This window comes from Cupressus sempervirens, chromosome 4, assembly GCF_028749045.1.
Source record: "Cupressus sempervirens isolate cs-2001-9-10 chromosome 4, ASM2874904v1, whole genome shotgun sequence".
Lineage (NCBI taxonomy): Eukaryota > Viridiplantae > Streptophyta > Pinopsida > Cupressales > Cupressaceae > Cupressus > Cupressus sempervirens.
The window spans coordinates 60,623,550-60,649,451 of record NC_143121.1 but is presented as its reverse complement, the minus strand read 5'-3'; the positions used below and the strand labels follow the sequence as shown (position 1 = coordinate 60,649,451).

General features: G+C 32.1%; 1 protein-coding gene across 2 annotated transcripts in view; it reads right to left on the bottom strand.

Moving 5' to 3' along the window:
- Nucleotides 1-632: 632 nt before the first annotated feature.
- LOC149559938 (uncharacterized) overlaps nt 633-25,902 on the bottom strand; it is a 402,360-nt gene continuing 377,090 nt past the window's right edge. Inside the window, exons 14-16 of one of the 2 annotated variants that reach the window (XM_089823520.1) lie at nt 23,035-23,151; nt 1,059-1,185; nt 633-962 (exon numbers count right to left, since the gene is read on the bottom strand). In XM_089823520.1, coding sequence (XP_089679646.1) covers nt 714-962; nt 1,059-1,185; nt 23,035-23,151 — 493 coding nt within the window. In that variant the 3' untranslated portion in view covers nt 633-713. The remainder of the gene's footprint in view (nt 963-1,058; nt 1,186-23,034; nt 23,152-25,902) is intronic. The other variant, XM_089823521.1, reaches the window with a different exon arrangement.

The following is a 25,902-nucleotide window of genomic DNA, read 5'->3' as shown; positions in this document are numbered from 1 at the left end:
GATAAAGGCAATTGAGAGAAGTGATCATTAAAAGACTAGGCATCTAAATGTGATGATCAAGATGTATAATTTTACCTTTAAAAATATCATTCCAAGGATTATGCATTTGTAGCTTTAACACTTAGTTATGATTGATATGAGTAATATATATTTTTGAAAACATATTAATTGAACACACCGAACCAAATTGAATTCTTTAAAAGACATTAATTTAATTAACTATTATAATTTTTTAGGAATATGATTGAAACATATTTATTATTTTTTCATTTAATAAAAAAATCTAACTAACCAAATATCAAATATTTATTTTATATATTTTATTATTTCATTTATTAGATTTAGAAAATAATTCCATATTCATTTTTATGACAGATTAGTTAATTTTTATTTTCACTATCATTTTCTATTTACATTATGTTCATTTTAATCCATGATAGCAATGAACATTTAAATGATAGAAAAATAACATCATTCAATTTTTATATTAATTAAAAATAAAATATTAAATAATTTACTTTTTTCCTGTAAAGAAACCATCATGCAAATATCTTACATGTAATAAAATACTATCTTATATAACATTTTAAAATTACAATGCATTCTTAGACATGTACTACATCTTCGTTACCTTTTGAAGAAAAAGTCATTCAGATCCCCTAATAAATATATAATGTTATAAGTTGAGAATTTTGTCTCAAGAATTTTGTATATTAGTTAGAACTATTTGATTGAGGCTCTTCTAGTCTTATATAATCATATAAAATCCCAGTAAAAGGACCTACATTTTTTGATTGTGTGAGAAAAATAATATTCTCCCCCTCTTTAAGCAATGAACTAGGTACATCCACATTGAATAGCCAATAAAGTCCATGAATTCCATGTCGTGCAATTGAGTTATCTCTTCCAATCCTTGGTGTCTCAAAGTGTGGGTGAACAACATTTGGATCATTAATTCGAACCTTTGTAGAATAAGAAAAATTAACACTATTAGAGTTTACGATGATGTCTTAAAATGAAAAATCACACATTATGTTTTTTAATAAAAATATATATACCTGAAGCACTGAAAGAGTAGATGACGCAAGAGCTATACGCAATTTGTAGATGTTATCTTTTATCACATCAGAGAGTTCAAAAATGATTTGCCATGTTGTTGCTACATATGTGCCATTATTTTGCCTCCTATATGATAACCAATCATATAATTGAGTCAAGAATATGTTAAAAAATAATCATTATTTGTTAAGATTAATTTTGTTCTCTATCAAAGTTATTTATTCACAAATTAGAAAAAATGAAATTATTTAAATTTAAATTTAAATAATATAATTTAAATATAACTACATTTCCAATTTATTTCTTTGTAATTTATTACAATAATAATAATAAATTCAAATTACTCAATTCAAAACTAAAACCATGTAATTTTCTTTGAAGATTAATATGATGAGTATATTAAGATTTTTGTTGTTGATCAAACATAATATAGATGATAAATCCTAACATGCTATAACTATTGATAGAGATATTACTATTAATTCTTTTCTACAAAGACACTTTTCCTTTTGCCTTGTAAGAATAAATCTTCATCCAACTTTATCTTTTTAGTATCTTAGAAACTCTTAATCCTTTGCCTCCAATTTCTTGATCTATCTTAGCCCTATGTTTGGTGGATCCGACTTTAATTTTTTAGAAATTATTGTAGAAGGTGATCATTATAATTACATGCTAAAAACCATGAGAAAAATTGGTTTAGGGAAGGCTCTATATAAGAAATGGACCTGTTGTTAGTAATAAAATAAAAACTAAAGGAAAAGATAAAACACATAAGCCTATAGATTTGAATGAGGATGATGAAATCCCAAGGGTTAGTGGGTTATGAATTGGTACTTCTAATTAAAAACATGGTGTTCCATGTGTTGATAACAATTATTCAATTATATATTGTCATTGATGATATACAAATGTTATACTCTAACCAAGCACTGCCAGTTAGAACTGAGCTTAGAAGACTCCTGTATCAACCAAGAAGAAGACAATTTTAGTGATCTAGTTGACGCTGAGGTAGGTCGGTCACCAAAGGAGTTTAGTTGTAACCGAGTTAGAAGTTCAATATAAACTAAGTTAGTTTGATTATCAAGGAACTCAGTGGTAACTGAGTGACTTAGTTTTAGTTTAAGCCAACTTGCATCAGAATAATTTTATTTATTTATTTATTATTCAAGATAACTTAATGGATGCTTATTTTTTATTTGTAAGGATATGCAAGCCGATTTGACATAGTATTTCATATACATGAAAGGTCAAGTTGTGGGATGAAAATAGAGAAGTAGTGAAAGAAGATAAGATGAGAATTAAAAAAGGATATCTAATTAAGGGGATAATATCCAAGGAGTTGCAAAGAATATTTTGATAAGGAAGGATCTAGAGGATAAACCATAACAACAATCTAAATCTATAATCTAGTTGCTTCATAAATTAGGTCAATCATTGTTACTCTCTAACAATTGAAACGATGAAGAAATCTCTTAAGAGAGTTGACTTAACAATCATTTTGTAAATCCTCTAGCAAGGTGGCATTTCTAGATTGAAGTGTCTTAAGACCTCTAACAAGGGCACTCCTAGTAGGGCGATTTAAATCCTTTAAAAAGGTTCACACCTAACATTATTTTTTGTAACCTTTAACAGGGTTGGCTCCTAATAGAGCTCACTTTTATAGAGTGAAAATTTGTAACTAGTTGTATTGGTGGTTTTCCCAAATTGGGTTTCCACATTAAATCTTGGTGTCTCATGCATTCATGTTATTTGATTATTTCTTTATCTTTCTCCAACTAAGTTACTAAAGGTTAATGCACATTAATATATTATATTGTTTTGTTAACCAAATTATAGTAGGTTTCTAGTTCTAATTGAGTTGTGAGTTATAATAGAGTTTGTATTGACATATAAGGGATTTGGAATTTTTTTAGTAGTAACTAATTCACCCCTCCCCTCTTAGTTACTCTTATATTTTCAACAATTGGTATTAGAGCCATTGGTGGTTGCAAAGAAGGTTTCAAGGACCTAAGCTAAAGATCAAGATGTCTTACAGAAGAGAGATTCCTAAGTTGAACAAAGATAACCTCAAAGCATGGTAAGATCTCATGAAGCTACATTTGGCAACTATTGGAGATGCATGTCTTAAATTCCTAGAGAACCAGTATGTGTCACCTCATAATCCTTTGACTGTGGATCAGATGGTAGATTAAAAAAATCACAACACAATGATGATTGACATTTCCTTTACTCTCAGTTATGTTGAATTTGATGAAGTCAAAGATTTTCCTACTACTCATGAAATGTGGAACAAGCCATAAAATATCTATGGAGGAGATGGCATTGCAAATACAGTGAAAGAATCAAAGCAAGTCTGAGTGCAATTAGAGCCTTGTGAGAAAAAATTGAAGATGCAATAGTAGTCAACAAGGTATTGAGAACTCTTCTTCCTATTTATGCAATTAGAGTTTCAACAATTCAAGAGATGAGATGTGATCCCAAAAATGATATAACTTTGGATGCACTAGTAGGAAGGTTAACAACATTTGAGCTAAATAACTTTGATAACTATCTTCCTGGAACTTACAATATAGAATCAACATTCCAAGAAAAACTAACCCTTGGAAGAAAGGGAGGAAACTCAAAAAGAAAACATTCTAATAGTGAAGAAGGTGAATAATCTGATGATGATTTTGAAACCATTGAAGCCCTACCTGTAAGACCATTACTAAAAGGCAAAGGTAAATATAAGGAAAAAATTCCATTGATTTGTTTTTCTTGTGAACAAGTTGGTCACATTGCTGCAAGGTGTCCAAATAAGGAAAGTAAAGATGACATAAAATCCAACAAGTTCAAAGACAAGAAAGATTTCAAAAACTACAAAGATTACAAAGATAAAGGGAAGAAATCTTACTATATTGTTAAAGATTTTGATAGTGATAATGAAGATGAAATGGTGTATATTTCTATTAAAGATGAATCAGATGATGCGGAAAATGAAAAGATGACACTTATTTCTCATGTAAGCAAGAATGGTACATGGATAATAGATAGTGGTTGTTCTCATCACATGATTTGTGATAAAAAAAAGTTTGAACACTTGGAGTACTATGACAGTGGAAGTGTTAAATTTGGAAACAATGAACCATGTTATGTGAAGGGAAAAGGGTACATTGCATTGATTCATGGTTTCAAATGTGATAATTCCTACTAGGGTAAAGGATTGAGTCACAATATTCTAAGTGTGGCACAACTAAACAACATTTGATTCAAGGTTGAATTCATTAATCGGAAGGCCAGGCTTTTGGATGGTAAAGAAAACATAGTTGGAATTCACAATCAATCAAAAGGTCATTTTTCTGCCTAGAATTTGCTAAAACTACATGTTTGATAGCTTATTTAGAGGAACCCAAGTCACAGATTGTGGGAACCAAGTCTTAGATAGAGGAGACAGAGTTGTAACTAGTACAACCTAAGTTAGAAATAGTTCTAACCGAGTCTCAATCATAATAAGTTGAGTTGCAAGTGAAGGAGATATTGAAGACCTTTGGAATGGAAGATTCCAAATTAGTTGGAACACCTATGTATATTGGACACAAGTTATCTAAGGATGATGATTCAAAAGAGATAAATTAGACTATCTATAGATCTATGGTTGGAAAAATTCAATATTTTGTTCACACAAGTCCTAATATTTCATTAGCAGTTAGTATAATTGCAAGGTTCTTTAAAAATTCTAGATAAAATCAAATGATGGCAATCAAAAGAATTATGAGATATCTAAAAGGTACTGAAGACTATGGTCTATGGTACAAGAAAAGAGGGAATTTTGAGTTAAAATCCTTTACTAATGCTAATTGGACTGGAAGCATTGATGATAGGAAGAGCACCCATGGAGGAGCATTGTTTCTTGGAAAAAGGTTAGTATCTTGTACAAATAAGAAGAATTGCATCTCTTAGTCTACAATAGAAGATGGATATGTTGTAGTAGTAGTTAATTTTTCCAACATAATGTGGTTCAATCAACTATTATTAGGAATGAAGGAAGAGATCAAGGATCCAGTGGTTATCTATTGTGATAACACAAGTGCAATCAATATATCTAAAAATCTAGTGATGCACACCAAGATAGAACACATTGCAATCAAGTATCATTTTCTGAGAGAATTAGTCAAAGATAAAGATGTTAGATTGGAATATGTCAACACAAAGTAGTAGGTTGCTAACATATTTATCAAACCATTACCTAAGGATGCAATTTCGTATCTAAGAAGAAAGCTAGGGGTCATTACCCTATCTGATGCTCACTAGATTATAGATTAGTAATGCATCAACCAAACTATATTGAAGATCTATCTAGTTGATACAAAATAGTTAGAGCTTATTACATATGAATAAGTACATTGGGTACATTATATAAATATTTTATCAAGTCTTTGGCATGTGATATCAAAGAGGGAGAGATTGGATCATGTCATATACCTAGTTAAGGGAAAGATTGAGGTATTCAAAGAAGAATTAGAGGAAGTGATCTACATATCAAGTAGAGGGATAACTTGATGTGATGGAGTTTGAAGATAAGATGGCAAAGGGGAAATCTAAGTGAGATTTGTCACAGACAGATAGAGAATCAAAATAAAACTAAAGATATTATAAAATCTTATAAATCATTTGATTTCTCTAATTTTTTTTTCATAGTGACATGTTGTGTTGCCATCAATGGTAAAGATGGAGGTTGTTGATAATAATTATTCAATTGTATATTGTCATTGATGATACATAAATATTATACTCTAACTGTGCACTATCAATTGGAACCAAGCTCAAAGGACTCCTGTATCAATCAAGTAGAAGACAAGTTCAATGATCTAGTTGAAGCTGAGCTAGGTTGGTCACCAAAAGAGTTCAGTTGTAACCAAGTTAGAAGTTGAGTGTAAACTAAGTTAGGTCAGTTACCAAGGAACTCAGTGGTAACCAAGTGACTTAGTTTTAGTTAAAGCTGACCTAGATCAAAATATTTTTCTTTATTTATTTTTTATGCAAGCCAACTTAATGGAAGCAATTGTTTTATTTGTAAGGATCTTCAAGATGAATTGACATTGTATTCATATATATGAAACATAAAGTTGTGGGATGAAAATATAGAAGTAGTGAAAGAAGATAAGATGTGAATTAAGAAGGATATCTAATAAAGGGAAGAATATCAAAGGAGTTAAAAAGAATATTTTGATCAAGAAGGATCTAGATGAGAAACCAAAACAATGATCTAAATTTTCAATCTAGTTGCTTCATAAATTAGCTCAACCATTGTTACTCTCTAACAATTGTAGTAGTGAAGAAATCCCTTAACAGAGTTGACTTAATAGTTAGTTTGTAAATCCTCTAGTAAGGTGGAATTTCTAGATTGAAGTGTCTTAAGACCTCTTAGAAGGCCACTCCTAATAGGGTGATGTAAATCCTTTAATAGGATCACACCTAATATTGTTTTTTGTAACCTTTGACATGGTTGGCTCTTAATATGGCTCACTTAAGAAGAGTGAAATGTTGTAGTTGCATTGGTGATTTTCCTAAATTGGGTTTCCACATTAAATATTGGTGTCTCATGTTTTCATGTTATTTTCTTATTGCTTTATCTTTTTGCAACTAAGTTACTAAAGGTTAATGCACATTGATATATCAAATTGCTTTGTTAACCAAATTACAATGGATTTCTAGTTCTAATTGAGCTATGAAGTATAAGAGAGTTTGTATTGACATCTAAGGGACTTGGAATTGTTTTAGTAGTAACTAATTCACCCCTCCCCTCTTAGTTACTCTTATATTTCCAACACCATGCCCCTCCTCACTTAATGATATTATTTCTATGATGTATATACTACTAGATGAAATCAATTATATTTAAATGAAGGTATATTTCTTCCATAATATTTTAAAATAATAATTCAAGACTTTCCATATGAATGCATAGAATGTGAAGGATGAAAGTATCAACCTCAAGATATATTAGCCTTTAAAAATGAAAAGAAATGGTAAATTAAAGTTATAATTATTAAATCTGAATCATTACAAAGATATTTATTCTAGTTTTCATGTTATGTCAAGTTGATATTAGAAATATAGACATTAGTGAAAAAAAATGTACAATAATCTAACACAAACAGGATTATCCTTATACTCAATAAATATTATATATGTATAAGATTCCATATCCTATATTATATAGAAACTTTGAAGAAGTTTAGGAAGCCATCTATTGAAAAATCTAACAAGAACATCAAGGAAGTGGAATACAATATGAAGGTTCTATTAGAATGTTGAGAATAACTAGGAGGGGGGATCTAAGGTCTAGATGTACCAATTGAATGAACAAATACTTCAACTACTTTAGATCTTAATGTCCATTAGCTTGACCTCTATCGCAAATTATTAATAACATCAACTAGTAGTCCACTATCCTAATTATAATGGACTTGCAGAATGTAAAACTATAACACTAAATCATCAAAACTAATATCCACACAAGTTTGACACTAGGATTCAAAATGGAAACCCAATTTGGGAAAAACCACCAGTAACATTTCACTAGTCTTTTCACTCTTCTGAAGTGAGCTCTATTAGGAGCCAAACTTATTAAAGCTTACAAATTTTTTTGCTAAATGTGACCTTGTTAAATTATTTAATCACCCTATTAGGAGTGGCCTTGTTAGAGAACTTTAGAACATTCCTTTGGAATTCCACCTTGATTAAATGATTTACATATGACTATTAGGTCAACCTTGATTAAAGGATTTCAATATTGATACAATGGCTAGAAAGTAACAAAATATTTTGATCTGACAAATAAAACTCACTTTTAAAATATAGATCATAGTTTGGCTCACATGTTGATCTAATAAATGGCATTCATTTTCATATTTGTCTCAATCTACTTGCCAACCCTTCAAGAAATCACACTTCACCTCTTCACAACTCTTCTCAACCCCCTACTTAAATTCACAAATCAATAACATCAACTATTGCTCCAACTTTATTAGTTCTTGACTAGCTCTACTAACCTTAATTTCATTTATATTATCCCTTGTACCTCCTTAAATAGGTAATTTTAATCTTTTTTCACTTAAGCATCACCATAGATCTTAGGTTTAGTTTAGATTCATCAAATCCTTCCAACTTTTTTTCTCCTCTTTTCCCTTCTAGAATCTTCTTCAAACTTCTCTATGAATCCTTGCATAGAAAAAAAAACATGGCTTCTCTTGATTTAAATGTTTTAGGCAACCCATCCTTATCTTTAACATGCTTTACACATTGCAAGAAATAAACTTTGTTGGTTGGAAATCATGATTTTCTCATAATTCATCAAATGATTTCCCTAAACTAGCATTGTATTCTGATTCTCAATCATCACTAGGTTACTTGGTTGCTACTAACATTCTTGTTTGATACATATACTAACACTCAATCAATATTGATTGTTGGTCAACATTGCTTTTTCACAACATATATTGGCACTTGGTCAACACTAGCATCACTTGAAAAACATTACAAGTTCCTTAATCTTCTTCTCTTTTTTTTGATCAAGCCTATGCATTTGGTCAATCTTTGATCACTCCGAGGCTTCAATACAACTTTCTTCTTCACTTGTAGCATGATTTATGCAATAACTTTATCTTGCCATAGTCTAACTAATCAAGTTCCCATTGTAGTTTCTTCTCATACCTTAACCTTTCCTCTAGGTTCTATTGTTATGTCCAACTTCTCAAATCCCTTTCATTAATCATCTAGATATGATGCTCAAATTAGATAGAAAATTGTCTTACTAATAAGGCTTGACATTAATGACATCATAACAATTGTTCCAGTTATAATTTTCAATAATCTCCCTCTTTGAAATTGATAGAAACATCTCTAGTTACCATGCAATCCAAAACATCTACTTCTTAGAGAAACCTCCTCTATGTTTAGTATTAGATCTTCATTAATATACTTAGTTTCATACTGATTCTCATCTTTGTGGCCAACACTATCTCTTTTAGTTTCATTCTAATTATCATCCACGTAGCTTTGATATGTAACACATATGTTCCCTCGATCCCATCAGATCATGAAATCAATCAGATTTTTCCTGTATTGCTAGAAATATCTCTTGAAATATTCTCTATCTTTCTACGGAGGTAACTTAATATCTCCCTTTCTCTTATTACTCCATGGAGACTGACAATCTCTCCCTCATTGAAAACAATGCCAAAGACATTTTATCTATCTTATACACCTTGATTATGTAAATATCCTTATGTTAGTATTGAATTAATTAGTTGTCATTAATGCATGACTAATACAAAATTCTTTTCTTCCCCCTTTACCACTTTATGAAACTCCTAAAATAGGACCATATGTATCAATTTTTAAGATATTATGATTAAAAATTTTGATGCAGAGCTCCATCTTAGCTTAAGTAGTGTTGTCCAAGGGAATCACCCCTACTTTACCTCTTAGATATTCATGAGAATCCTTAGGTATCTCCTTAGTGAAAATATCAACTATTTTCTCCTTAGTATTTACATACTCTAATCTCACTTCTTTGTCTTGAACTAGCTCTCTTAAGTAATGATACTTAATAGAAATATGCTTAGCATTTTTGTGTATAACAAGATTCTTTGACATGTTTATAACACTAATGTTATCACAATAGATAAAAACTAATCAGTGATCTCTTCCTTCATCCCTTTCAACAATTTCTTGATCCATATGATGTTTGAATAGTTCAATACTATTGTCACATATTCATCTTTAGCATATGATTGAGAAATGTAGTTCTACTTCTTGCTTGTCCATGAAACTATCCTCTTTCATATAAAGAAATCTTCTCCACTTGTACTCTTTCTTTCATCAATATTTCTTTCCCAATATGAATTAGTGAACACTTTTAGTCCAAAGTTTTCATTCTTCTTGTAATAAAATTCACAGTCTTCTATTCCTTTTAGATATCTTAGTATCCATTTTCATCATGTGATTGTCCTTAGGATTTGTAGAAAATCTTGGAATTATCCCAACTACTAATGCAATATTAGGTCTATTATAAAAAACATATTGTATTTTTCCAATCATTGACATATATAATGTCTAGTTCATATTAGTAGAATCATCATTCTTAGATAACTTATGTCTTATGGCCATAAGCTTACTAATTGGTCTTGAATCTTCCATTCCAAAAAAATTAAGTATCTCCTTGATATATTCTGATTGGGTAATGAAGAAACTTTGCTTCATTGATATACTTGTAAACCAAAAAATAATTTGATCTAACAAAACATAAACATTTCAAATTCCTTCTTCATCTTGTCTACAAATGATTTTAATAATGGTTCCTTTCCTCCAAATAAGATATCATCAACAAAGATTTTAGATAACAATGCCTCATTGTTATTATGAGTCTTCAAATATATATTTTTGTTATCATTAGTTCCAGAAAATTTAATCTTCACCAAATAATTATGCAGTCTTTCATACCATGCGCTAGGGGCTTGTTTCAAACCATATAGAGTCTTGTACAACTTAGATACCATGTTCTTCTTCCTAGGATCTACAAATCCTTCTGGCTACTCAATCTAAACTTCTTCTTCCAATATTCCATTAGGAGATATAGATTTTACATCCATTTGGTATACCCTTAATCCCTTATAAGTAGATTATGCAAGTAGAGTTCTAAATATTTCTAATCTTGTAACTAGGAAAAATATTTCCCCATACTCAATTCCTTCTTCTTGTTCATATTCTTTCCATGCTAGTCTTGCCTTCTTCCTTGTGACTTCACCTTTTTTATTTAGCTTGTTCCTAAATACCCACTTTGTTCCAATAACATTCTTGTCTTTAGGTCTAGGTACTAGTGTCCATATTTTATTCTTCTCTATCTTCTCAATTCATTCATTCATTTTTTGAGTCCAATCCTCATTCTCCAAAGCATATTTTAATGATTTGGGGTCAAATTCAAAAAGTAAATATGTCTCACTTCTGATTTTTTTCCTTATAATAACTCCAAATTCTTTTCTAAATTTTTTTTTTTGTAGGTGCATGGTGTCTTCTCACATACTTTTCCAGTATATGTTATTTCCTTCTCTCTTCTTCTACATGTTCATCTTTAAAAATGATTTCAAGTTTATTTTCTCTCTTTGTTTTAGGTTCAGGTTCAACTTCTACTTGCTCCATATTGTCTTCCTCATGTTCAACATCTTCTTCATGTTCCTTTGCATTATTTTGTTGTTTCCCAACACCTAGAGTCTATTACTTGAAAGCTAGATGTTGTAATTTAGTATTCACATTTTGTTCTTGATTTTTAGCTTTTTTTTCTTGTTCAAGTGGGGTATAGGGAGCACCTTCATTCACACATATGAATATACTATAGCACTTAGGTCCTATCTTGCATTCAATTTCATTCTTTTTTGTATATTCATCAATTTTTCATATTTGCACTTTCCATAACTTTGTTAGTATTAGAGTTCAAACACTTATAATCTTTGATCTTAGTGGAATATCCTAGGAATATGCCTTCATCACTTTTAGTATCAAGTTTTCCATTTCTACTATCTTCTAGTATATAACATTTTCTTCCAAAAGCTTTTAATACTTCACATTGAGTGCATATCCATACCATAGTTCAAAGGGTGTAACATTTTTACCTTTCTTGACTTGCACTCTATTCAAAGTATAAACTACTGTACTTACAATTTCTCTCCAATATTTATGTGATACATTTTTCTCCATCATCAATGTTCTAGTATAGTCTATGATTGATCGATTTTTCCTTTTAGCTATTCCATTTTGGGGAGGGGTCCTTGGTGTTGACATCTACCTTTTGATTCCTCTATTATTGTAGAATATATTCAACTCATTAGAGATGAATTCTCCACCTCTATCAGATCTCAAGCATTTTAGACTCTTACCTATTTCCTTTTCAAATCTAGCCAAATACCACTTAAACAACTAAAAAGCATCAAACTTGTTTTGTAAGAAACATCATAGCAATAATCCTAGAATAGTCATCAACAAATAGAATAAAATATTTCTTTCCACAATACCTCTGAACACCAATAGGTCCAAAAAGGTTAGTATGGACCAAGTCTAAAATATCATCAAATGAGTATGTCTTTCTCTTTAAACTAGACTTTGTCATTTTTCCCAATTGACATTGTTTATACATCGAAAAAGAGGGGTAAAAATTTATTAAGATAGAAAGGAATAAAACAAGGAGATCTCAAAAAGGAGCTCGATCTTGAGCAACAAGATCATCAAATTCTTGCACCATCTCAAAGGAAATTTGTCTCCTATCCATAATATTCCAACCTGGATCATGACTAGAAGCCCATTTGGCTAAACAATCAGCAACTTTGTTCCATTCAGGAGGAATATACATGAACCTAATGAATTGAAAAGAGGTAGAGAAGAGAATAATCTGATTACCAATAGTGGCTAGTTGCCAACTAACATCCTCAAGCTCCTATGAAGAAAGCAAGTTCACCACCACCTAGGAATCAAACTCACTAATAATCTTACTCCATCCTAGCAAGAAACACTATTCCACAACATATAAAATAGCCCGAGCTTCCATGAGATTGTTAGTGAAATCACTCTTATGAATTGAGAAAAAGAATTTAACATCACCAGAACTACAACGAGCCACTCCTCCAATACTAGCAAGGCCTAGATTCCCTCAAGAAGAACCATTAGTGTTAATTTTTAGAGCTCCATAGGGAGGAGGACTCCAATGCCCATCCCGATTTACCCGACCCTTCCTCTGATGTTGAAGCTGCTTGGACATAGAAGGAAACATTTGAGCTATAGCCCCATCCTGAAGATGAAAATTAAGGTGATTGCATATAGAAAGATCAACTAGATCCATACCCCCATCTAGCTCTTACTTCACATGAATAGTTTCCTGAAGAGAATGTGAGATCTTCCACCAAAGATGCAAAACATCTAGCCGAACATCTTGGAATATTTGATGATTCCTCTCCAACTAGATATGCCTAAGCATGAATGAAGGTCTAGCAATTCAAGCAGCATGAAGAGGAAAAGACTTGGAGGGAGCACTTTCCAAGCAAGCCCAAAACTTAGGCAAAGAGGAAGGATGCCTACAAGAGCAACCCCAAGCACTCCACCAAAGGTTCCATAGCTGAATAGAATAGGAGGAATGGAAGAACAGATGGGAGACAGACTTCTCCCCATTACCACACAAAACACAATAAGAGGGGCCTTGAAATCCATGTTTACAAAGATTATCCCATGTAAGATAGTGGTTGTGAACCACTAGCCACATGAAAAACTTGCACTTGGACCAAGAAACTTTATTCCAAACTTGCTTCCGCCAAGGGACCTCAACATCCCCAAAGAATTATCTAGTTATCTCCTGATACCCAGCAGAGACATGATATTTACCAGACAAGGTACCTCCCCAAGCCAAAACATTAGGACCTAGCAAAGAGGAACACTCTTTAGAGGCCAAAATTTGAGGAAGCTCTTGACGATCCACATCTATACCTCTAGGAGGCCAATCAAAAGAATTCTTCCATCTATAACCAACAACAGGTCCCAATTGAAAAGGAGTCTTGTAATGAGCCACTTTATCCCATCCAGTGGCATGAAAAGAGTCACAAAGAGATTGAAGATGAGGGTACATGGATAAAATGGAAGGGAATCTATCCCAAGCATCAGACCAAGACAAAGCCTGAGAACCACATTTACATATCCAAAATAGACCCCTCTTGACTAACACCACACCTATCTTCAAAGTATGCCAAACCATTAAGCCACGACCTTCAAGAGAAAGTGTAGAAATAGAGCAAGGATCAGCACCATGAAAATATTTATGAGTGATAATATGAGCCCAAAGTTGATGTTTTCTAGAGCACCATCGCCAATAAAGTTTAGCAGCCAAAGCTTGACTACTCAAGAGAGTAGATCAAAGACCAAGACCACCCTCCTTTTTAGGCTTACAAACAGTTTCCCAACTAATCAAGCTCCATATAGTACTACGCAAATTACAACTCCAAAGGAATTTCCAAGAAAGAGCATCAAACTCCTTGAGAAAGTAAATAGGAGCAGCTTGAACCATGCTTCTATAAGTAGGAAGAGCTTGGATAACAACTTGAAGAAGAGTAACTTGGGCAGTAGTAGAAAGCCATCTATGAGTCCAATTATTAACCTTATCCCGAAGCTTGGTAATCAAATTTTTCTAGAAGAGATGTGGTTTCCTAGAAACAACAATAGGAATGCCAAGATAAGTCAAAGGAAGTGACCCAATCTGAAACTGCATGATACCAAAAATCCTGTGCTGAATAGAATCAAGAGTGTTAAACCAGTAAATGGAAGATTTGTGCTCATTAAATTTTTGGCCTGAAGCTACCAAATAAATGTCTAAAGCATGTCAAAAGGCTTTAACTTCCTTGATCCTAGCAAGACCCACAAAAGTAGAATCATCAAAAAATTGAAGATGGGAAAGAGAAGGTAAGCCATTACCCCACCACCACCACCCTTGAATAGAATTCTGGGACACTTGATACTTAATGAATCTACCCAAGACTTCAGCCATGATGATGAATAGATATGGGGAGAGAGGGTCACCCTGGTGGAGGCCTCTAGAGGCACCAAATAGCTGAGAAGTTTGACCATTAATAAGAACAGAAAAAGAGGCAGAAGTAACACAACTCATAGTCCAACTCACCTAGTCAGAGCTAAATCCAAAAGAAAGAAGAATACTCCTTAGGAAACTCCATTTAACTCTATCGTAGGCCTTAGCCATATCTAGCTTAACAAACATTGCTCTCTCCCTTGAAGTAGCTATAGAGTGAATAGCCTCAGTAGCAATAACCACCCCATCCAAAATTTGTCTTCTAGAAACAAAACTACCTTGTTCTTCTGAGATAATAATGGGAAGCCACTTTTTAATTCTCTCAACAATCAACTTAGTAATAACTTTGTAAACCACATTACATAAGGCAATTGGTCTAAAAAACTCCAATTGATTAGCACCCTCTCTCTTAGGAATAAGAGTCAAGAATGTAGAATTCAAAGCCCGAAGCATCTGCTTGCTAGAATAGGATTCCTTAACCACCTCCAACAAATCATGATTAATGATGTCCCAAAATTCCTAAAAGAACTCAATTGGAAAGCCATTAGGACTAGGAGCCTTCCCCTTAGGCATGCCAAAGACCACCTCCTCTAGCTCTTCCAAAGATATTGGATGCATGAAATAATCATTCATTTCTTGAGTGATAAGGGAAGGAATATAAGACAAAAGAATATTTTCTTCATTATTAGCAGGAGGAGAGTCCTCAGAGAAGAGGGTAGAAAAGTACTGAGTAGCCTCCTGGAACAAAGTTGGCAAAGAATTTAGATGGATACCTTGAGAATCAACCAAAGAAGAGATATTGCTCTGATTCTGACAAGATTGCACTATTTTATGGAAAAAGGCAGTGTTCTGAGAACCTTCTTGGAGCCAATGAAATCTAGCCTCTTGCTTCCAAAAAATTTCCTCTCAAAGTTCTCATTCTTCTAGAGCTCTAGAAACAAGGGATTCAACCCTTCCAAGATCCTCTAAGAAACCTCGATCTCTAATCTCCCTTGTGATGACATCAAGATCTTCTTGAGAAAGCCTCTTCATTGAGTGAAGGTTCCCAAAGCATTGCCTATTCCATATCCTGAGCTACCTTTTAACATATTGAAGCCCTTAGAAAATGAGTACATTGTATTACCATATGCTGGAGCACCATCTTTCTACCAACATAAAACAAAATCACGAAGAGAGGAGTCATGAAGCCACATCAACTGGAATTTAAAAGAAGGATGCTTTGGAACACAAGCCCCAATAGAAAAAAATTTGATTGGCCAATGATTAGAACCCCTCTAATCAAAGATTTCCAAAGAGAGAGTAAGAGTGCCACTAACCCAGAAGCAAGAAACAAGAAATCTATCCAAACGTTCTGAGATAGTAGCTCCAGTCCTTTAATTATTCCAAGTATATAGACCATTAAAAGGCTTAACATTAGAGAGATGCAAAAGAGATATGTGTTGCCAAAGAAGATCAGAAGAAGGCCTCAGTCTAGCCAAACCACCTTGCTTCTCCTCCAAACTTAAAACTGAATTGAAGTCCCTTGCTAACACCCAAGGATGATAAGGGTGACAATTTCTAACATTTTGAATATGGTTCAAAAGTTCCTCCTTTCCCACAAGATCAAAAAGTGCATACACATTAGTAACCATGATTACCTCTCTTGAGTCTAGAGCAGAAGCTACCATAGAGAGAGCTGAGTGAGAAGACACCCAGCCAAGGGGAGAAATTTTTTGTGGATCCCAAAATATAACTAAACCACTAGCACTTCTTGTTGCCCCAACACACTGGCATTGGTCACGAGACCAAATACTAGAGGCATGTTGGACCATAGACTCCATAAAGAGCTTAGTCTCTTGGATACAAAAAACATTAGGACTATGATCAACCACCAAGTTATGAATAGCCTTTTGTCTAGGGATGCTATTCAACCCCCTAACATTCCATGAGAGTAATCATCATTGGATAGAATTGGGAAAATGAGCATCCAAAGGTTTCATTGAACTAGACTCAATCAATATATCTCCTATGAGTTCAATCTTCTCTTGGTCTATTTTGCACCCACTTCTTAGAGGGGGAGTAAAAGAAACCCACTTAAAGGGTCTAGGCATCAGCCCCAAGGGGAGAGGAGATCCCTTGCCCTTGCCTAATGGTAGCACATCCTTAACCAGGTCAGCCAGAACAACATCATTATCCTCCAACACCATAGGAGTCACCAGAGCCTCTATCATAGGAGCTACAAGGACCTCACAGTTTTGGTATACTACAACTTGGGATGCCCCACAAGCATCATTAAGAACAAATCCCTCATCTGGGCAAATTGGATCAGAAGAGATAGGAGGAGGAATACTCTCCTCTAGAACCATACTATCCAGCACCTCAAAACGATTAAAACCTGGATCAGATAATCTTTCTTTCAAAGGCCTCTTTTGACCACGCTCCTTAGCTCATGGGCGAGCAGGGGTAAATCCATCCTTATCTTGCATTCGAGCCTTACCCTTACCAGTAGCATCTTGTGGATTCATCTCCTTGGTAGTATTAGCCATTTGAGATTGTCCTTTCCCTATAGTATCTGCCAAACCACCATTGCCAGCTGTAGAACCATCCACTCCTTTGGAAGTCAAGTTACAAGGGCACTGATGCTATAAATGACCATACTCATGACAAATCTGATAGCGGAAAGGGAGGGATTCATAATCTAATTGCTGCACCCAAGAAGAAGCCCCAAGAAAAATTTCCAAAGAATCTAGTAATGTGTTATTCAAATTAATTTCAACAACAAATTCTAGCATAATAAATAACCTTTTTATCAAGGGATTGATGTGCGATCATAGTCACCTTCCCCAAAAAAGAAACAATTTTTCGAAGGATGTCTTCACACCAAAATTCCAAGGGAAGGCAAGGCAAGCGGACCCAAACTGGCATTATTGAATGGAGATCCTTAGTAGAATTAAATCCTGAATGCTAGGGTTTGACAAATAACCCCACATGGTTGTAGAAACAAGGGCCTTTCTCAAAACATGATCACGATCAAACATGCAAGAGAATACAACAAAAAAGTAACTATTCCCTGCCAACATAATCTCCATATCGCCTTCCACCTACCATGAGCGACAGATCCATGCCTCAAGAGTGGATACAAAAATTTGGATGTCAAGAAATTTGCATATCAAAGCATGCTTGGTCCAATATTCAATGTCCTCCATTACAGCGGTTGGAGGAATAACCAGAACAAGGCGATCATGGCTACGCGAAAAAAAAACCATTAACGTTTTTCAACTTGGAGCTCTCCCCTAAATAAAATGATTCAGATCTCATTACATGCACAGTTGGAGAAGAACCATCTATTCTCACCAATGCAAAAGAAATCCCAGGCCTTGCCATGCAGACAATAAAAACCCCAATCCAAAATCGATTGCAGAAGATTACCAAAAACACCCACATAAACTATGTCTAGCAGTCGGCAATCCAAACAAAATAGGAAAAAAATAGTAGAGATCGAACAACAATAACAGGCTAGGGAAAGAGCCCTAGCCCAGCCGGCAGCCAACACTTCTCATCACTTCTCCTACAAAATTTACGTACCCAACAACAACATTGTTTATAAATAAGATTATTAGGTTTCTTCAATTTTCGCAAACCTCTTACTCTTTTCATCTTAATAATGCTTTCCAAATTGTCAAAATTCACATGACATAAACTCTTAAGCCATAACCATATATCTTCATATTGTGCAAAAAAGCATCTCCCATCAAGTAAATCTAGATAGAACAAGTTACCTTTTGTTTGATCACCACTTCCAATTAGTTCAACATCAACATCAAATATCTTGGACTTCCTGTGATGGAATTCAACCCTATATCTTGGTTTTTCAACTATGAAACACTCAATAAGTTATAGTTAAGTCCTTTAATCCAATAAATATTGTCACACTTGATCTTATCAGTGAAATGTATTAATCCTTTATCTTTTACAAGACATGACACATCATTACCAAACTTAATACAACTACCCTTGTATGGTCCCATGGTTTCATATTTACTTTTATCACCAGTCATGTGATTTGAACAACCACTACCAATTATGCATCTATCACCTTTATTTGTATAAGAGATTAATGCAATATTCTCATCTTCATCAGAATCTTCTTTCATAGGAACATAGACAACTTCTTCATCATTACTTTCAAATTCATTAGCAATTTCTTCTTTAGCAATGTAATAAGATTTATTACATTTCTCTTTGTAGAACTTGTTTCTCTTATTGTCTCAGTCATCTCTTGTTCCTTGTACTTTATTTCCCTCTTTTCATCCTTTTCTTTTCTATCAAGACATATTGCAGCAATATGACCAACTTTGTTACAAGAAAAATAAATTATAGGAAGCTTATCTTTGTATTTTCCTCTACCTCTTAGAAGTCTTCTAGTCATTAGTGCTTCAAGCTCATCAAGTTTATCATTAGAAAATCACTGTCATTTTTTACTTATTTTTTTTAAACTTTCCTACTAAGAATCAATTGTGATTTGAAACAAGATTCAATAGTGTAAGGGATGAAATTATCAAAATCTAACATCTCAAAAGCAATAAGTCTACCAATCAGACCTTATAAAGGCAGGTAATTATGAGGAGTGCATCTCAATTATTATATTGCAAAAAACTTAACATCATAACTAGGAAGTAGAGTTCTCAATAGCTTGTTGATTAGAGTCTCATCATAAATCATTCCATTTTTCCCCTTATACCATTAACAACCTCTTTGTTTCTTCCATAGTATTGGATAATATTTTTACCTTCCATCATTCTCATTTCATCAAAATTTCCTCTCAAGATTTTTGACTTTTTCCTCATGACATTCTTGTCTCCTCCATAGATGGTCTACAATGTGTACCATAATTCCTTATCATTTTTTCAATCTTTTTTGTCATCAAACTTGGCATAGCTTAGGGATGGTAGAATCTCCAACATAGCTTGGTTGTGCTCTTGCTTCTCTTTTAGATATTGTGCTATCAGAGGAAGAACTATTATGTCCACATATGCATTATCCAAAAAATGTATGACACCATCTCCAATTCCTACTAGATGTAACCTCATCAAACTTTTGCATGTAGGGAATTTCTCTTTGTTCAACCTTGGCACCTCCTTCTTGTACATCTTGATCTTTAACTTCAAGTACCTTCAAACTTTTCTCTACAAGCACTAATGCTCTAATACCAATTATTAGAATGTTTAGAATAACTAAGAGAGGGGCAGGGTAAATCAATTATCCAAGCTCCAAATGTACTAATTGAATAAATAAACACTTCAACTACTTTAGATCCTAACATCCATTAGCTCGACCTCTATTATAGATTATCAATAACATTAACTAGTAGTACACTATCCTAATTATAATAGATTTGAAGAATGTAAAAATATACTAGTAAATCATCACAAATAATAGCTAGACAAGTTTGACGCTAGGATTTAAAGTGGAAATCTAATTTTGGAAAAACCACCAGTAACATGTCACCAATCCTTTCACTCTTTTGGAGTGAGATCTATTAGAATCCAACCCTATTAAAGGTTACAAAACACACTATTAAATGTGATCTTATTAAAGGATTTAATCACCATATTAGCAGTGTCCTTTTTAGAGGACTTTAGAACATTCCATTGGAATGCCACCTTGATAAAAGGATTTACATATGACTATTAGGTCAACATTTATTAAAGGATTTCAATACTAATACAATGGTTAGAAAGTAACAAGAAGTTTTGATATGACAAATACAAATTACTTCATAAATATGTATCATAGTTTGGCTCACATGTTGATCCAATGACTGGCATTCATTTTCATCTCTATCTCTGATCTATTTGGAAACCCTTCAAGAAATCACACTTAACCTCTTCACAACTCTTCTCAGCCTCCTCCTTAAATTTGAAAATCAATAACATTAACAACTACTCCAATCTTATTAGGTCTTCACCAACTCTACTAACCTCAAGTTCTTTTAAATTATCCCTTGTACCTCCTTAAATAGGTAATTTTAATCTTTTCCCACTTAAACATCATCATAGATCTTAGGATTAGGTTATATTCATCGAATTCTTCCAACATTTTGTCTCCTCTTTTCCCTTCTAGAACCTTTTTTAAATTTCTCCATAAGTCCTTTCATAGAAACACACAAACATGGTTTCCCTTGATTTAATTATTCCAGTTCATCCATCCTTATCTTCATCATGCTTTACATATTCCAAGAAATCAACTTTATCAACTGAAAATCATGATTTTCTCATAATTCATCAAATGATGTCCCTTGGCCAACAATGTGTTTTGATGCTCGATTATCACCAAGTTACTCTGTTACTACTAACATTCTTTCTTAGCACATATGTTGACACTTGGTTGATATTGATGCTTGGTCAACACTACATCTACTTGACATATACTAGCACTTGGTCGACACTAGCATCACTCAAAAAATATTGCAACTTCCTTAATATTCTACTCTTTTTCTTGGTCAATCCTACACATTCAATCAATCTTTGATCACTCCTTCAAGGATTTAGTACATCTAGCTTCTTCACTTATAGCATGATTTTAACAATTACTTTATCTTGTCAAAGTCTAACTAATCAATCTTCTCATACCTCAACCTTCCTCTAGGTACTATTGTTATGTCCAAGTTCTCAAATCCTCTTCATCAACCATCTAGATATAACACTCAAATCAAATAAAAAATTATCTGACCAATAAGGTTTGACATCAATGAGAATTTAATAATTGTTCCAATTGTAGTTTCTAACATTTTCATCATATGCCAAAGACAATTTGTCCTAACATGTGAATGAGAGCTAGAAAAGTCAAAATGAGAAAAGATTTGGATAATACTACCTCATTAGAGAAGTATTTATAGAATGTACAAAAGTATATTCTCTTCCTCAACAAGATTTAGTTCTCTATGTTATGTTAATATCTTGAATTCCCATTTTGGATTTCCTTCTATTTTCAAATTGGTTTTTTATGCATTATTGTCATAGTTTTAAGTTTTTATATTTTTACAAAAATGTGCAATTGACTTGTAATTTATACAAATTATATCTTTGTGTATTCTTTGTTGTTGTACTTTTATTAAGAAATAGTTTTAAAAATAAATAAATTTGTCATCTCATGTACAAGAGTTAAAATAATTTGCAAAAACCTATTTTATCCTCTATATAAACATGTTATTATGGTTGAAATAGACTTTTTTCATTTATTTTATACTATTACTAGTTAAAGTTTTAACTATTTTTCATTATTATTTTTATATTAATTTTAAAATTCTAATATTAAAAATCCATTTTCAAAAAATAAAATATTTTAAATGTAAAATCAAATAACCTTTTCCAATTTCTCATATATTTGTATGATAATTATAGTTTAAATTTTATTATTGAAATATCAATTAATGATCTAAAATTGATCAATTCTTTCCATTTTTTATTTTAAATATAGGAAAATTATAACTCTTCAAGTAAAAAGTAAAGCAAATGAAAAAAATAATTTTAGGAAACAAAACAATATATGATGTCATTGAAAAAATATATTCTAATTAAATATTTCCACTGTTGTATATTAATGTACTATGATATATAGTAATTAATTGTATTAAAATCTTGAGACATTATAAACCTCTAAAGAGGAGTGAGATATATTGTACAATTATATGGTAACATTGACATTATTTGAGACTAAACACTTAGATTCATAGAAAATCTACATCATTATAGAGATATTTAGTCTAGTTTTCATGTTGTGTCAAGTTGATATTAGAAATATAAACATTAGTGAACAAAAGGTACAACAATTTAACACAAAAAATATTATCCTTACACTCAATAAATATTATAAATGAATAAGCCTCCATATTCATCAAGAGCTAAATTCTCAAGCCTAGAGGTTGTTTAATGGCCAACATTTAGGTCCCATAACCATTAAACTTCACATAAGTCCTATGACCTTTCTAAGTTACTAATCTTAGTATTGATAAGAAACACATATCATGAGCTAAATATTATATCATATAATTTATACTACAAATAAATTAATGATTATGGTATTTAGCTAGCTGAATAATCACATTTTACATTTAGTTTATACATGTTCACCTTTATGTATGTGTCGATGCTTGGCCACACATAGATGTTGTGATTGGTCGTGCATTATATTGTTAGTGTCCATATGTATGTGTGTCTGTCTGAGTGAGTAAGTGAGCTTGTGCATGTGACATACATACATGTGTGCACACGAGAGAGAGAGAGAGAGAGAGAGAGAGAGAGAGAGAGAGAGAGAGAGAGAGAGAGAGAGAGAGAGAGAGAGAGAGAGAGAGAGAGAGAGAGAGAGAGAGAGAGAGAGAGAGAGAGAGAGAGGACCTGGTGACATGGGCAAAAAACCAATCTTGTTTGAAATCATTAACACCTATTATGTACACCAAGTCTTTGTCTGGATATATCTCAGCATATCTCTCCCATAATCCATATTGCCTAAATCTGTTCCACAAATTCAAATTCATTTCAATACAATATCTTATTTATGCCCTTTTAAGATTTTTAAATAATTTAAAACTTAATATCATACTATTTGTATTATGTGATGAATAATACTTTTTAAAGATGACCTAATAAATTTTAAAACATCATTAAGAATAATAAGAAAAAGAAACATCAAAACAAAGCACATCTATATCTACTAATAAAATAAACTAATAAATAAAACAAATGAAAATAATTACTCTAGTAAAATAAAGAGTAGATCAAATAGATCAAACAAGGAAAAAGAAAAAATCAACTACTCCATCATCTCTCATTTATTACAATTGATGAGCCATCATATAATTTATCATTTTTATCTATTAATCTTTGTTTATTAATCTTTATAAAATTGTTCACCTTACATAATTAATTGATGAAAATTTTTCAAAAAAATAATATTAAAAATAATATTAATATAAATATGTAAAAAAAATTATTGTAATATGTGAACTAGACTTATATCTCATATAAGTAATGCTATTCATTTACCTTTGTCAATTAAATATGTTGCAATGATAAAGTTAAATTCTTATAATATTTTTTAATAATTAATTTTAAAAATATTTTTAAATCCTTTTATCTATATTGAATTAAAACTCAATTTTATTTCACATATAAGATAGTCAAACTTAATTAAACTAAATGTTTGCATTATGAGTATTTAATTGGTATTTTTTACGAACATAATTTTTTTTGTCTTTTCCTTTCTATCACTTAAGGTTGTCCTATTGCTCTATCTTTTTCTGTGGTTACCATTGAAGGATTTTAATATTTGTTAGCAAGCTCTATCTTCTCTAAGAGGGTTATAAGAATTGCCTTACCCGAGTCACCTAAATAGGTAGCTATTAGAAATTTTGCATACAAATTATTGTTCAATTCTTATTGAAGAGAAGTAAAATATTAAAGAATACCTTAAATGAAACAATTAATAGGAATTTTTGCATTTTTTTTTTCAATTCTTATTGTTCTTGTCAAAGAGAATAAAAAATATTAAAGAGGCCCTTAAATGCATCAACACCTTTTTTGGTAGCTTCTAGTTCTTCTAGATTTGGTGGCATAGAACTTAATGTTATCATCAACCCTTTCTTCTCATGTCTATATGTATGTTGCCTATTATTAGAGGGGATTAACCATGGGCATCTTTCATCTCTAACAATTCTTATTTCATTTTAGGAATATCTTATGGTTACCAAATTTCTTTTGCTGGGTGGTAAATTTCAGGCCTACTCTAATTATTTTTGTGACCATTCATATATATTATTCTTCCAAGTAAGCCTCTTAATGAAATTTTAAAATATTCTTCATGATTTTTTATTACATATTTATAGAAGAGCATTATGAGTTGATTTAAAGTTATCTTCCATGAGACTATGGTTCCATTCACCCCTTTTCTACTTAATGAGAATGGCATGCTCTCTATGTAAAATGGATTATGCATTCTATTTCTAGGGAAATGACCTAGAAAATACATCATATGAATTGTATCTCCTTTGGTTTTCATGTTAATCAACCTGCTTGAAAGGGGATTAGTTTTAAAACCTTTTAGTCACAAAGGTATTTCTCATATTGAGGGCACTTTTGATACCAAAATAATTTGGCATTCTTAGGAATCCATCAAGCCTTGGCTTTGGTGAGATAGCTCTGAGTTTTGAGATGGTAGTTTTTCAACTAAAACAACCTATTATTTTCTTCACTTATTAAAAATATAGGGCTTCCTCTATCTTTTTACCTTGGTTTTATTCTTTGTGGCTTCACAGAAATGACATTCACACCCCCATGATTTTTCTACCAGAGCTACTATGAATCTTCTCTTTTGGAAAGATATAAAATATAAAAAATGACTCTCTCAATCGATAAATAATCTTAAATTTTTAATGTTTATTCTTCCTCTATATATGATTTATAAAATTAGCATTCACTTGATAAAGTCATGGTGGAAGGATTAAAATTTGTCACTTGACATTACTATCTGAAATTACAAGCCATATTAGGGGCATTGTTGGTTATATTTGTACCTTCCAATGGTACTTACTTTGAACTCATGATAAAATTTGTAGTCACCTCAATTTCTATTTGGCAATAATAATTTAAAATATTTGGTCAATGATTATAAAGCCTAAACTCATCCATATTTTAGTAGTGTATTACTTTCCAAGGATTTCTTATGGGTTCTTACCTTTGACGTATAGGTATTTTGGTGTCCACTCCATGATCAAATAATAGTCTTTTAAACACCTCTTCTACTTTTGTCAATGTGTTCAACATTTATGGAGTTGGATTCATGATTTTCACCCATTTCATCTAGATTCTTTCTCTTGGAATATGGTTATTTTTGGCGATCAACCTCACATTCCATTCAAGTATAGCCATATATCACATGATTTTTATGTGGAGGTTTTTTTCCCAATGGAAAGATATAAATGCTATATTAATTTCTCTTGAATCTCTTGATACTTCTACTTTTATTTACATTAAAGTCTCTATTTGTAAAAATATATGCTCTTGATTTAAGTTTAAGTAATCAAATTGGAGTAAAATGTGACCTAATTATAGGAGTTAAATTCCTATGTATTGTGGGTAGGGTCCACCCAGGTAGTTCTAGTTCTTTCAATTATTCTCTATGTTGTGATTGTAGGCACAACTAGAGATTTTCTAACAAATACTATCAATTCCCCATAAATTAGGCTCATGGTTACCACTCTAGTGACA